At 30.6% G+C, this 14683-nt stretch overlaps 1 protein-coding gene across 1 annotated transcript; it reads right to left on the reverse strand.

The window, feature by feature from the left end:
• Window positions 1-8781: 8781 nt before the first annotated feature.
• On the reverse strand, window positions 8782-12285 carry LOC100817464 (2-Cys peroxiredoxin BAS1, chloroplastic). Its single transcript, XM_003519079.5, has 7 exons — window positions 11900-12285; window positions 11720-11794; window positions 11232-11313; window positions 10697-10776; window positions 9969-10094; window positions 9195-9308; window positions 8782-9076 (listed from the first exon to the last, which is right to left on the reverse strand). Exons 1-7 carry the CDS (start codon window positions 12086-12088, stop codon window positions 8960-8962), a joined length of 783 nt encoding a protein of 260 aa, XP_003519127.1. The 5' UTR covers window positions 12089-12285; the 3' UTR covers window positions 8782-8959.
• Between the last annotated feature and the right edge of the window lie 2398 nt (window positions 12286-14683).

Raw genomic sequence — 14683 nt, forward strand, 5'->3', positions numbered from 1 at the left:
AAATAAACAAATGATGGAATCTTTGTCATCAAGCAAAGTATGCAAAGAACTCATTAAGAGATTTGGAATGGAAAACTCAAAACACTTGGCTACCCCTATGAACACCAGCTGTTATCTTGACAAAGATGAATCCGGTCAACCTGTTAATCCAAAGCAATACAGAGGTATGATTGGATCTCTACTTTACTTATCTGCAAGTAGGCCAGATATTATGTTTAGTGTATGCATGTGTGCAAGATTTCAATCAAATCTAAAGTTTTCACATTTAATGGTAGTAAAAAGAATCATAAGATATCTATTAGGAACAATTAATTTAGGATTATGGTACCCTAAGAATTCTTTATGCAATCTAGTAGGATACTCAGATTCGGATTTTGCTGGATCAAAAACAGATAGGAAAAGTACTAGTGGCACATGTCAATTCATAGGGTCTGCTCTTGTTTCTTGGAATAGCAAGAAACAAAATAGTGTAGCATTATCCACAGCAGAAGCAGAATATATTTCTGCTGGTAGTTGTTGTGCACAGATTCTGTGGATGAAGCAACAACTATCTGATTATGGAATAGTATTAGATCACATTCCCATAAAATGTGATAACACAAGTGCCATAAACATATCTAAAAATCTAGTTCTTCACTCTAGAACCAAGCATATAGAAATTAGGCATCGTTTTATTAGAGATCATGTTTTAAAAGGTGATGTTGTTTTAGAATTTGTAGATACTAAAAATCAACTTGCAGACATTTTTACAAAACCACTAAGTAAAGATACATTCTACAACATTAGAAGAGAATTAGGACTAATAGATGTCAATGACTTATCCAAATAATCTATATTTAGTAATTCTTTATTTGCATGGTGTGTTTGAACAATTATGAATTATGTTATATGACTATATTTTTTTTATATATTTGAACTATTCATGTTTCTTGCTTCATGATTGGTTTATATTCTTCAATGTATGCCTTGTGAATGATTAGTAGTATTTGTATGTTTCATACTTGTTACGTACTTTGGCTTTTTGTTGATGCCAAAGGGGGAGAGAAATAGGGATTAAATCAAGAACTAACATGAGTAATTAATTTAATTTCAAGTGAAGCATAAATTCAAAAACAAAGGGGGAGAATGGAAATTTATGTGAGTGATCGACTAGGAAAAAGTGTGTGTGTGTGTTTCTTGATTTCAGAAGTTGTCATCATCAAAAAGAGGGAGATTGTAGAAGCAAGCTTCATGATGAATCAAGATTGATTCAAAGAGTTTTGATGATAACAAAGATGATGACAAAAAGCAAAACTCAAAAGTCAAGAACACTTCATGATAACAAAGATGATGATCTCAAGAATAAAAGAATGAGTTCAAGATTGAATCAAGAACACTTCAAGGTTCAAGAGAAAATTTGATTTCAAGAATCAAGAATCAAGTTTCAAGATTCAAGTTCCAAGAATCAAGATCAAGATTCAAGACTGAAGATTCAAGAATCAAGAGAAGACTCAATCAAGTTAAGTATTAAAAAGTTTTTTCAAAAACTGAGTAGCACATGAATTTTTCTCAAAAAACCTTTTACCAAAGAGTTTTTACTCTCTGGTAATCGATTACCAGATTATTGTAATCAATTACCAGTAGCAAAATGTTTTTCAAAAAGCTTTCAACTGAATTTACAACGTTCCAATTGATTTCAAAATGTTGTAATCGATTACCAGTATGTTTGAACATTGGAATTCAAATTTAATTGTGAAGAGTCACATCCTTTCACAAAAAAGCTTTGTGTAATCGATTACACTTATTTGGTAATCGATTACCAGTGATAGTTTCTGAACAATATCAAAAGATGTAACTCTTTCAATAGTTTTCAAGTTTTTCTAAAAGTCATAACTTTTCCAAATGGTTTTTAAGTTTTTCTAAAGGTTATAACTCTTCTAATGGTCTCTTGACTAGACTTGAAGAAGTCTATAAAAGCAAGGCTTTGATTTGCATTTTACACATTCATTTCTTTAGACAACAAACTTTTGCCAATTGATTTCTAAATCTCTTTGAACTCATTCTTCTTCTTCCTTTGCCAAAAGTTTTCTAAAGTTTTCTGGTTTTCCAAACCTTGAAAACAAAACTTGTCTTAACACATTGGAGGGTACATCCTTTGTGGTACAAGTAGAGGGTACATCTACTTGGGTTGTTGACTAAGAACAAGAGAGGGTACATCTCTTGTGGATTAGTTCTAGTGGAGGGTACATCCACTAGGTTGTTCAAAGAGAACAAGGGAGGGTACATCCCTTGTGGATCTTTGCTTATAAAAGAATTTTTACAAGGTTGAAAAGAAATCTCAAGGACCGCAGGTCGCTTGGGGACTGGATGTAGGCACGGGTTGTTGCCGAACCAGTATAAAAACTCTTGTGTGTTTGTCTCCTTCTGCCCTACTCTTTTAATTTCCGTTGTGCACTTTAATTTTTGCTTTTACTTTTGGTTAAGTTTCTTTCCTATTCTTTATTTTCTTAACAACATAGTAAAAGCCTAAGAAGGTTAATTTTTTAATTAGTAAAGGTCTAGTAATAATTAATTCAACCCCCCCCCCCTTCTTAATTATTCTGAGGCCACTTGATCCAACAATAAGGTAATGGAAAATATGAATTTAAAAGAAACAATTACTGAAATAATAGATAAAAAGAGACACAAGATATAAAAGGGAATTCAATGGGATGAGAATGTTAGGACCTAGCATGCCTTATTTGCCTAAGATGTATTATGTGTGATTTTTCACTATTAATCAGGTGAATTTATTCTACCCACATCTATTAGAATACTTGCCATTGATGTCTCACGATAACAAGCCTATTTTACCTATCTATCTCCCAAATGACTTTGCAAAGAGTCAATAGATAAAATGCATGAAGTTCTAATTCTAGATGCTTGCTTTGATGCATGGGCATAATGCAATCACTCTATGTCTAGCAATGATTTTATTTAGATACCTCATCCTTTGAGTTCTATTAGAAATTATCCTCTATCGAGCGACTAATTCCTAAAATAGATGCATGCAAAACCTTCTTTGTTTTTCTATTAAGGATTACCCTCTATCGAGCACCTAACCCACAAAGATGATGCAAGGATGCATGATGCATGAAATTAAAAGTAGAAAAGGATAATAGGAAAGAAAACACATGTTTGCATTGATAAATATGAAGAGTACAATACATCTTTTGGCTTTTTAGGTCTGTCAGGCCCTAACTAAGGGTTAAGCCTCTCATAGCCATAAGGGGTCTTACACTAGAAAAGGGATATAGGAACTGATGGAGGAGAAGGGATGGAAAAAGGGAATAGAAAATGATGAAAGAGAAGAAAGAATTCCCTTAGAGAGAGTTCTCAGGCTTTAGGTGTATATTAGAGTGCTCTGAGACTTGATGTGTCTTTTCTCCTTGGCTTGACTCCATTTTCATAGCTGCTGGAGTGGACTTGGGCTTGACTCTCTTTCTATAGTTGTTGGAGTGGACTTGGGCCTGATGCCAAAAAAATATTCCTTATTCATATTTTTGATATTTTCTGGATTTTTTTGCTTTTAATCCTTCATTTTCATATCTGCAAACCATAAATAAGAAAACTATCAATTTCTAATATTTAAGCAAAAAATAATTGCTAAATAAATATTTTTAAAGATATTTTCAATATATTTTTATTATCAAAAATAGTTCATATTTAACAGTTATCACCTTCCAACAATGACTGCACTCCATTACCATTTTTTATTCCCAACCCTTTATCGTCAACACTGACATGCTCGTCTTCGTCAATGGAAATCTCTAGCTCATCGATGGACAACACTTGGACCATTGAAACTGCACTAGCCTTTCCTTTTTCCTTTCGCCTCAGGGCGTGCACTATTAGAAATATATCTATATAAATATCTAGTTATCTATATTTATTAAATGTTTTATAATCAAGTTGTTCTAATATGAGCGTTTGTGTTTGTTGCAATTTGTCAAATATATGATTTGATATGTTTTAATTACAATAGTAAATAATTCATACATGGTATCAAAAGACACAAAATACCATTTCTTATAATGAATGAGGTTTACAAAATAACGAAACAAAATAATGAATAATAGTGGGCATAATCCCATACATAATTGGACGGTGTTCCATCAATATGCCCCCAACAACTGCACATATAATTGCATAGCCTCAACATGATACTTCTCTAAATTAGTATCGAGATCTTCAGTAGCCTTTCCTTTTTTTACAGGTGAATCATACCCGTTGCCACTACGAGCCTCTATTGGTTGCCTTCGAGCTATGTTTATCCAGTGTAATCACATGATTGGAACTGTCTTTCGTTTCTGTTGGGTTTACAGCATTGTAACAAGTTTGATTCCTATGACATATATGTTCTAACTTGAGGAGGAGTGACAAATGTATGATTGATATGTTTTATTTACAACAATAAATAATTCCTACACACTCCATAGTCTTACGCATTTTAATTTCACTTTCAATTATTTATTTCGCTCACCAATTAATTATTAAAATATAACACAACTATTTTCTCTCCTAAAAAAACTATTTTATTGGGATATACATTTGTACTTGCATTCTCAATAAACTTAAGACAAATGCCTTGATGGTCTTGCTATCTACGCTGTCATGGTTATATTTGCATTTGAATTAAAATTACTTTCTAAAGTTTCTCCCCACATCATTAATACATTTTTTTTTAATTTTCTTAATCAAATAAAATTTAAGTTTTTCTGAAATTACTAAATATCAACTAAACATATTTATAAAAATAATACTCTTAAGCATAATGTTTAATGTAATTCTCAGGGAATTCAGCATTCTGGGGTTCATTGCACATTTTGGAAGAAAGAAGAAACTAAACACGCTTGTAACAAGTAACAACAATAATAACCTTGTCGGCCAATGCCACATCAAACACTTAGCTTCCAACTAGCAGCAGCAATTTAATTGATGTTATCACTTCTTTAATCAATTATTTTATCATTACCATTCGTCATTGTAAAGTTGGTTGAAGCCTTTATTTGTCCGGCAAAATACTTAATAAGAGAAATGTCCCACCAAAAACTATACAATAAGAAAACTGTGATGTAACAAAATACATGTGAGGCACATGATCTGTAGTAAATTAGCACTTGCCCGCTAAATAAATTATGATTTAATCAATTAGATGAGATCAAATCTAATCCAATCTTATTGGAAAATTCCTAGTCACCGTTCAACAAGAAACTATAGAATTCCCAACTAATTGCAGTAGGTCTACATCTGGTTTGGCTGTTAGCCATATTTATAACTGATTCAAAATATTCTGCTGCACTGGCTAACATAAATATAATCAGATAGAGAAATAAATTAAGGCTTCCGGAAAATCTTTATTCGTATCCCTATATCCAACAAATTAGGAACCTATGAGTTATTTTATTCTAACTTTTAGCTATATTAAATCAACGTCAACAATCATTTACAATTGAAAGTAAATCCTTATGGTAAAATTCAATAAAAGAAAGGATTTGATAACGAGTGCTTAACGATATTGATTAAAAAATTAGTAAATAAATTTTTTATTAAAATTCATAGTAGAGGTACAATAATCATATCATATTTTCTCATTAAACCTTTCTATTTCTAATTCTTTACCCAATAATCATATCATATTTTCTTATACAATTTGTTAGTATTCTCCTAAAAGAGAAGTGTATGGAAGTTATTTTCTAGTTTTATGTGGCCCGTGCTTGACATAGTCACTTGCACATTCCTTGTCTGTTCATCCGGCAATTAATTATAGGTGTAAAATATTTATTAATTTTATTTATGATTAATTTTTATTTAAAAATTTGATTGATTATTTTTAGTAAATTTTTTTTATAATAAATTTAAGATCTTATTTAAAGAAATAAAATTTACTATATTAAAAACGATTTGTTGGTAATGGTAATATCCTAATAACTCATAGATATTAACCATTGAATGGGGATTGAGTTTGGTGAAAATGGTTAATCTCTTACAATATCTTTATTAGGAGAATTGTTTACATTTAGTAGTTAAGTTGGAATCAAACAGGATTATAACATATACATAATTTTTCATGTCACACGAATGATACCTATAAAAAAAATTGTTAGGATAAAACAACAAACAACTTTAAGAAAAAACACGTTACACAACATATGAACACACTTATTGCAGTTTTTTAATACCGTATTAGAGTGCCACTGGCCATTGCTATCATAAAATAAAAAAGGCTATAACTTGTATCTCACGATTTATCTACCTAACCGCCTTATTATTTTGGTTGTGAAAATTCCAAACTGGATTTCATGGAATCAGCAGACTGCAATACTATAAACCAAATGATGGGGATAACGGTAGTTTAACCAATAATATCACATGAACTAGGATTTCGTCTCATGTAGGAAAATTATTTGGAGCAAGTGGCTTGATATCATGTTTGGTGACTTTGACCAATGACAAAGGCAGTGCCTAAAATTGTGTTGTATCTAATAAAAGATAACACGGATATACAGAGATTCCCTTTTGCGATTTATTTATTTATTTTAATTTAGTCTCATTCTCTAAAGTGTAATAAAAAAATCTTTTTTTATTTTTTTATTATTTTATTTTCAGGGAATTTGGTAGCTGAAGATCAACTAAAAGCACGGAGCCAAAAACAGAGTGGCATGCCGTCAGATTACATCAATTTTTTTTTTCTGGACTATCATCCAACTGTTTCTAGTCTTCTATATCAATATGAACATCCAAATTCCAAAATCTCCTTAAAAAACGGAAATTAAACGACTTATATAAGTAGTGATGCTTTTAGTACATTATTAGTTGACTTGATATGTATAGGGCACATTTTAGCGTGTAATAACTAACCAAATTTGGTGTGTGTGTGTGTTTTAATTCCAAACATGAGAACAAGGCTCTTTCATTGGAATCCTGTGTTTCAGATATGGTCAGTGCCGTGGAAGGCTCGTGCCCCTTGAGGCTAATCTTCTCGAAGGGTCTATCCAACTGCAACAGTTCAACCTTTCATGAATAAATTCAAAAGGATATATAATATGACTATGGAGTATAAAAACTTTTACACAGTCAACTAATTAAAATAATTTAAGATAATTATTATAAAAATTAATACATATCAATTCATGATTGAATGATAATATAAAACTCTATACTGTGAGTATATAATTTTTTTTTCTCACATAATCCTGTGTTATGCTAGATGTTTCAAAAGTTTGAAATCCCACGTTACTTAATACCAGTTAGTATGGAAAGCTTCTAAGTTTTTATAAATTATTTTGAGTTTTGTTTTATTTTTTTAGCTTAAAATAAGCCAAGTTAGTAAGAGGCCTGAACTTGCAAACAAAAGAATATATATTAATACAGCTGATTGGACTAGGGTTTTTTCTATTCTCATATCTCGTTTTGCTCTTCCCATCCCAAATTGTGTTTGTATTTTTCAAATTTCGAAAATACTCTTTAACAAAAATGTATTCCGTTGAGCAAAATATACAATTAAATTATGTTTTCATCATATATTTTTTCAAAAACACAATAGAACCATGAATGATGGGGGCAAAGGTAATGCGAACCACAACAAGGTGCTGGGTGAAATCCTCTCTACTCCTTCACCATCATGGTGTAGCGGCGGCAGAACATCTGGAAGGGGAAGGGAACAAAAAAATTCAGAAGGAGAAGGGGTGCGATAGAAACAAGAGGAAGGGGTGTAGGAAAATGATGGAGGATAAATAGGTCTTTTTGTAGCTTTTTGAAGAAAAAAAAATACAGGAGGTGGAGAGAGAGGGCTTGAAGGTGAGAATAGCAGCACCCTTTGGACTAATATAGGGTTCAGGCTTATGCAGGCAACATTCGGCCTCGTGGAATATTCTACTTTTTTTTTTAATTCTTCTTGGACTATTCTATTTCAGATTTAATTATTTTTATTCAAAAATCAAAATTGAACTTTAAGAAGACTTATCTATATTGTCTATAAGCATTTGATTTTTGAATTATGTTATCCGTCAACCTCGTCAGTTCATCTTATCTGAATTTTATCTCATCTTATGTCCTTTATCACTGGTTATCATACAGAAGACAGTCTCGATTTGGTCACATTGTTGATGTTAAAGTGACAAGCATCAAGAAATTATGGTCACAGTTATGATTGCACTTTTGTCACAATATTACAAAATAAAAATAAAAATTGTGAACAATGCCAGATCATGCTACTACAATTACGATTGTCATGTAGTCACAAATCCCAAAAACCTTGACACTGGTTACGAACCATTTATTAAAATCCTGAACAGCATAGAGCTTTTTTGAGAGTAATTTACAGATAAGATGATTAAGCCATTTTTTCAAAAATCATTCATAGGTTGTCACTCTACAGCTGAAGCTTTAAAGATAAGCTAGTCTCAAAACCAAAAAGTTAAATTTCAATACAATTTCCACACAAGCTAGATGAACCTGTACACTACCCAAGCTTGAAGCTCAAAAACTGTGCTCTCACTTAACAGATTAAGCTTTTGGAACAAGTTCATGACAATTTATGTCTCATAACAAGAAACTGTAGATTCTCTTGTAGAAAATTTAATATTAGTTTCTTATTTAAGCTTTCTATTAACTCTTTTTTTTTTTAGCTTATCAGTTTCATTTTATCAAAGACGTGGTAGTTTCCAGTTTTATCACATTTGGAATTTTGATAACTTGCTGGAACTCCAGCCTTGGCAAAAGATAAGGTTCATATATGAACACGAAATACAGAGATCATAATGAACAGAAATTGCAAATTAATACATAGTACACTTCAAAATCCAGTACACCAGCACGCATATTACCAAACCCTGCGGCTCAAAATTTAAGGACTTACAAAACATTAAAAAAAACAAGACCCTTTTGCAATTCACTGATTGATACAGATGCAGATAGCCACTCTTAACTATTATCCTAGCTACACCGCTGCAAAGTAGTCTTTGCTAAGTTTAGGGTCTGGTTTCATGGACTTCTCCCCAGGCTTCCACCCAGCAGGGCAAACTTCATCTGGGTTCTCCTGCACATACTGTAAGGCCTGCAATACCAATGCACATAAAATTATCTACATTATAATGGAAAAACAAAAAAAATGTGATATTCTAATCTTGTTCAATCTTGATCTTGTCCTAACTGCTAATTGAGTGTATAATTACCTGGAGAGTTCTCTTTGTCTCGTCAACACTTCTACCAATTGCCAAGTTGTTAATGGTAGAATGCTGAATAACCCCTTCCTTGTCAATAATGAACAATCCTCTCAATGCAATTCCCTATATCATCGGATATATTCAGAGTTATTAGGGCACAAGTTTGATAAAGTGGAATGAAAGGCAATAATTTTAATGTCAACACTTGATGCTACCTACTACTCCCTCCATCCCTAATTAAAAGACTCTTTCAACTAATTTTCGTCTCTTAAGAAAAATAATTTAGTTAATTACATTAAGTCTGTTATTTGTCCTATCATTCCAAAGTTATCATTTTATTATCTCTCTATTTACTAAATTGTTTCTCAATAATGTTTGAAGAGAGAATAATTAAATAAGGATATGTTAAGAAAAAAATAAGTAATGCATCTAAAAATTAGAAAAGGGTCTTATAAGAAGGAACAAACAAATTTATAAAAAGGATGTTATAATTAAGGACGGAAGGATAGAAGACAGGGACTGGGAAAGGAAAAGGAACGGCCATGGTTCAAGTCCTTAAAAAACCAAATTAAAACTTGATTGGATAGCGTGTCTAATAACTCGCAAATTATGCAAAGTGGAGAATATGCCTCATACAAAACATGATATACCCTTTCCTAGGTTCAAGAAGTGAGAAAAGAGAACACAGATAAATTAGATGATTGCTATTTTCTTTTATAATCCATTATTTTCTTTTATAATCCATCCATACATAAGTAGCAATTTTTCAAACAAATTTCGTACCTGATCAGGAATGAGAACACCATAAGATTTCGATATGGATTTGGTGACATCAGAAATCAAAGGATAGTTCAAGTCACCAAGGCCACCTGACTTTCTATCTGTTTGGATCCATGCAAGGTGCGAGAACTACAATAATAACAATAGCATCACAAATTGACGACAAATAAACTTAGGAAGTTCCATTAGATAGGCTATGGCAGACACATGAGCACGTACAGAACCAATAGATTCTAACACAAAGAGCCTTGTTTTTCAAAGGCACACATCTGCATGCAAGAGTATTGTTGCTGTCTATGCAAAAGGTCATCTGTTACTTTATAAATATAAATATCATATAATCTCATTGCACCTGTAAATCAACAAAAACATGTATTAACTATCAAAGTTAGAATGAAATTTCCATTAAGATGTTTCCCTCTTCCTTTATTGTTGAAGTAATTCCTGACCATACTTTTACTCTATGCAGAAAGTTTTCAGAGACAAATGAAAATACAGAAACCACGAAGTTTTTGACTTTTATCAATTATGCCACAAACTAGTTTTTAATCAATCCATAGGTTGTAAGTGGGCCTAATCCTTTTCATAAGCTTCATTTTCCTCACTAGCTAATATATAGCAGACAGAAGTATGTCACACCTGAAGCAGAATATGAGATTTTGTACACAAACACACACGCCCCATCAACTGAGCCAACAACAAAAACTAATAAGGAGTCTAAACTAACTCACCACACTGTCAACTGAAACACCCAATATCTCAGTATTTAGTGCCTCGAACTCTGCATGTCGGTCACTGAAAGCAGTGATTTCTGTGGGCAAGTAGCAGATGTTATTGTTAGGGAGTTAAAAGGTTTGGTGATGTCTTCTCCAGGGAAATAACATATTTTTTTTCATAAAAGACTCTCTTAATAAATTAACAAAAATAAATAATTAGGGGTCATTTGGTTTCAAAAAATGTTTTCTATTGTTTCTTGTTTTAAAAAACATGTATAAAAAAATAGAAAAATTGAAATCACAAAACATAGTCAAAGCAAGATGGCAATTTTGTGACTAAAAATAAAAACAGAAAATATAATCAGCAAACAATTTTTTAAACCAAACCTTATTTTTCTAAAATAAGTTAAAGTGTTAAACCAATCAAACCCTCATTTTTCTGTAATAAGTTAAACCAAACAAACCCTCATTTTTCTGTAATAAGTTAAACCAAACAAACAAATTGCACGTATGTCTCAACCTTGTTTACTCAGCTAAAATGTCCACTAACCTGTGGGGCAGACAAAGGTGAAGTCCAACGGGTAGAAGAAGAGCACAACATATTTCTTCCCAATGTAATCAGATAGTTTCACCTGGAATCACAATGCTTTAGCCAAAAAGCACAAAACTTTGCAAAAACTATTACAAAAATAAAAATAAAGGATAAAAATGTGCTTTATTTCCCTCAATTTCAAGTCAAAATTGGTCTTACTTCCTATTACTTTAAAACCGACAATTTCAGTCCTCCTATTTTTTTCTATTTTTTATTATTTTTATAATAGGTGAATTCCATCCCTCATTATAGAACTTAAGATACTAGAAGGAAGAACGAAATTTACCAATTATAAAAAAATCCACGACCAGAAACTCAATAAAATACACGGATTACGGCCAAATTTGACTGAAAATTGAAAGAACTAAAACACATTTTAGCTTAAAACAAATAAATAAAAAAAGACAACATTTGACAAGCGAAGAATGAGGACTAGTTGTTTTTACGTTGATAAACTCCTGGTCAAACACAGCCTCTGCTTCGAAATCCGGTGCGGTGTTACCAACCAGCGGAAGCTCGCTCTGTTCATTCATTAAGAAAAACAAAACAAAAAACAGTACTTTAGTTAGCAAGATTCCTCAAAGGAGCATTCCTGCTCTAATTCGAGGAACATTGAAGAAGCTTACGGAGGAGGCTTTGACAACGAAGGAGCGGCGAGAGTGAGAAGGGCGCGTGAGGGAGAGAGAAGGGCGCGTGAGGGAGGGAGAAGGGCGCGTGGGGAGAGGGTTAAGGTGGAGGGAGAGAGAGGGTTTGGGAGAGAAGAGGGGTGTTGGGTTTGCGGAGAAGAGGGAAGCAGAGGTGGCTGAGCATGCCATTGGTGTGGGATTGGGATATTCGCTTGCTCGCTCACTCTGCGAGAAGGAGAGGTTCAAATGGGATGGGAATAGGATTGGGTGGGGTGAGTCAGGTTATATGATAAAGTAACAGCGTGGAGAGAGAGAGAGAGAAAATGCTAAATGCTAAAGCCAAACGCGCCTCACTCACTAGTCACTGCTATCGTTCATACGTTATGCTATAAAAGAGGCTAAGGGTTAGCAAGAGAGAAATAAATAGAAAAATTTTGTATTTTTTATACTGTTTTTTTTTTCAAAAATTTATTTTCTATTTTACATCCAATAAATATGATTGATTTAGGGGAGGAAAGATTTTTTATATTTTTCACGTGAAATTCACATACTTTATACTTTATTTTAATTAAAAAATTCTTTTATATTTCTATCTTCTTCCTTTTTGTCCTCAAAATCAAACATTTTTATTATTTTGATAACTAATTACTCTTTTACTCATTTTCTGAATTTTATTTATTTATTTATTTTTTATTTTGGTGTGAAATATATACGAATTTTATTAATGATTAATTTCATTCATGAGGTTCAAACTTAAGATTTTTATTTTTAATTAATTCTTACTTATTAGTTTGTAATTGATATCTAGTTGTAATATTGAAATAAAAGAAGATGTTTGTTTTATGAAATCTTGTTGGATTCTTGAGAATATGGAAATAGAAATATGTTTTTTATGTTTGTTAGAATGTAATAAAAGAAGATTCTCGGATGTGTTTTATTTCATACAAAATGAGATTTTGATGTTCATTTTATTTTTGTATTAATTTAATTCTTATGAAAGGAGAGTAAAAATGTGAATTCGATAGGAATTTATTGTGTAAAAATATTATTATATTATCACTACTAATATCCACTACTTGTATCTACTTATCAATTCTATTATATACCCGCTATTGTATATGTTGCTATTGTGTAAATAATCATTTCACTTTACAACTTCTTCTATGATTCTTTTCTCAGTTTGTTTCCTAAAATTATACATTGTGCAAAACATTTTTTTATTGTGTTTTAATTTTGTATTTAATTTCATATATGTATGTTTAAATGATGCTTGCGTCATGTATGATCATGGTATAATTAGTTGTTGATATAAAATATAATAACTTTTTTTAATACAAAAATAATATTTTAGTAATATAACATATTTCTAGGAAAAATAATGTGAAACAAAAATATATTTTAAATATTTTCAGGAATATAAAAGAGATTTCACATAATTAACTAAACACATTATTCTTAAAATATTAAGAAATCTCATTCCCATCTAATATTTCTAAGAATAACATTTTCAAGAATTCAAAATTTCATGAAACAAACCCCACCAAAATGTTTACTCACCCACGAATAAGCTTTTATACATATTTTATGAAAAATAACATTTATTTTTCTCAAAAGATTAACATAAAAAGAAATGGAGAAGATCCATTACCTTACATGGCACTAACACATTCATGCCAATATATCACTATATTGTATTATCATACCATTATTTTTATTAAATATTAGATTTTAAATTAATAAATAGGCTAAAATTATATAATTAAAACCCTTAAGAATCAAATTTGTGAAAAAATAAATAATAAGATTAAATTCACAAAATGATTATAATAAGCAGGGTAAAGTATTATTCCCTTAAAAGAAGAGTAAAATACAATTAAATATTTTTTATGTTCCAAATCTGTTTTTTTACTAATATTAGTTTACCTTTAATTGTGTATCTCCCCATGTGTAATTAGTAATTATTAGTGCTCATAATATGTGTGTATCGTTGAGATATCATTTGTATGAGTAATTTATAACTATGATAAAGAAAGTATTCTCTTTCGTCTTCACCTTTTTATTAAACTATTTTAATTGAGTGTATCCTTTAGCTATTTTTGAACTATTAACTACTTTAATCTTTTAACTATTTTCCATACACTCATTATTCATTTTGAAATTCTAATATCAAATTAATCATATTAAATTATTTTTAAAAAATGATTTTTTTTATTTTTATTTTTAAAATTTAGATAATATGTATTTTAACTATTTACTTAAAAAACTATACAACTTATTGTATTATTGTATCCATAAAATAATTATAATGAAAATATGTCATAATAAACATTTTTACTATGCTTTATTGTATCCATAAAATTATTTTAAAAAATGTGTTTGGTTACTATGCTTTATTTTATCCACAATTTAACGAAAATATGTCATAATATATAAAAAAAAAAGGATTTGTACCAAAAGCAATATTGCAAAATTAAAAATATAATTGCAAAACAATAAAGCACAGTGAAATAATGTTATAGTAGTACCTGAAAAACTAATGAAGGAATTGTTGAAAACTTATAAAGTAATTAAGAAATAATTCTTATAAAATAATTAAAAGTTATTTTTAAGAAAATTTTAAAAGCTTAAAAAATAATTAATTAGTTAAAATATAATTTTTGTCCTTATAAATATGAAAATGTTTAAAAATTATCTGCTAAAATTTTATATACGTTTTTTTTTTCTCACAAAATTAAAAATTTTATGACACATTTTTTCCGAAACGACAAACAATACATTTTAATT

This window comes from Glycine max, chromosome 2 (genome assembly GCF_000004515.6).
Source record: "Glycine max cultivar Williams 82 chromosome 2, Glycine_max_v4.0, whole genome shotgun sequence".
NCBI lineage: Eukaryota > Viridiplantae > Streptophyta > Magnoliopsida > Fabales > Fabaceae > Glycine > Glycine max.

Coding starts and splice junctions, on each gene's coding strand:
- LOC100817464 (XM_003519079.5), bottom strand. CDS start 12,088: ATGGCATGCTCAGCCACCTCTGCTTCCCTCTTCTCCGCAAACCCAACA. Junction 10,777..11,231: donor CACCTTTGTCTGCCCCACAG/GTTAGTGGACAT, acceptor ACTTGCCCACAG/AAATCACTGCTTTCAGTGAC. Junction 10,095..10,696: donor GTGTTTCAGTTGACAGTGTG/GTGAGTTAGTTT, acceptor TTATTATTGTAG/TTCTCGCACCTTGCATGGAT.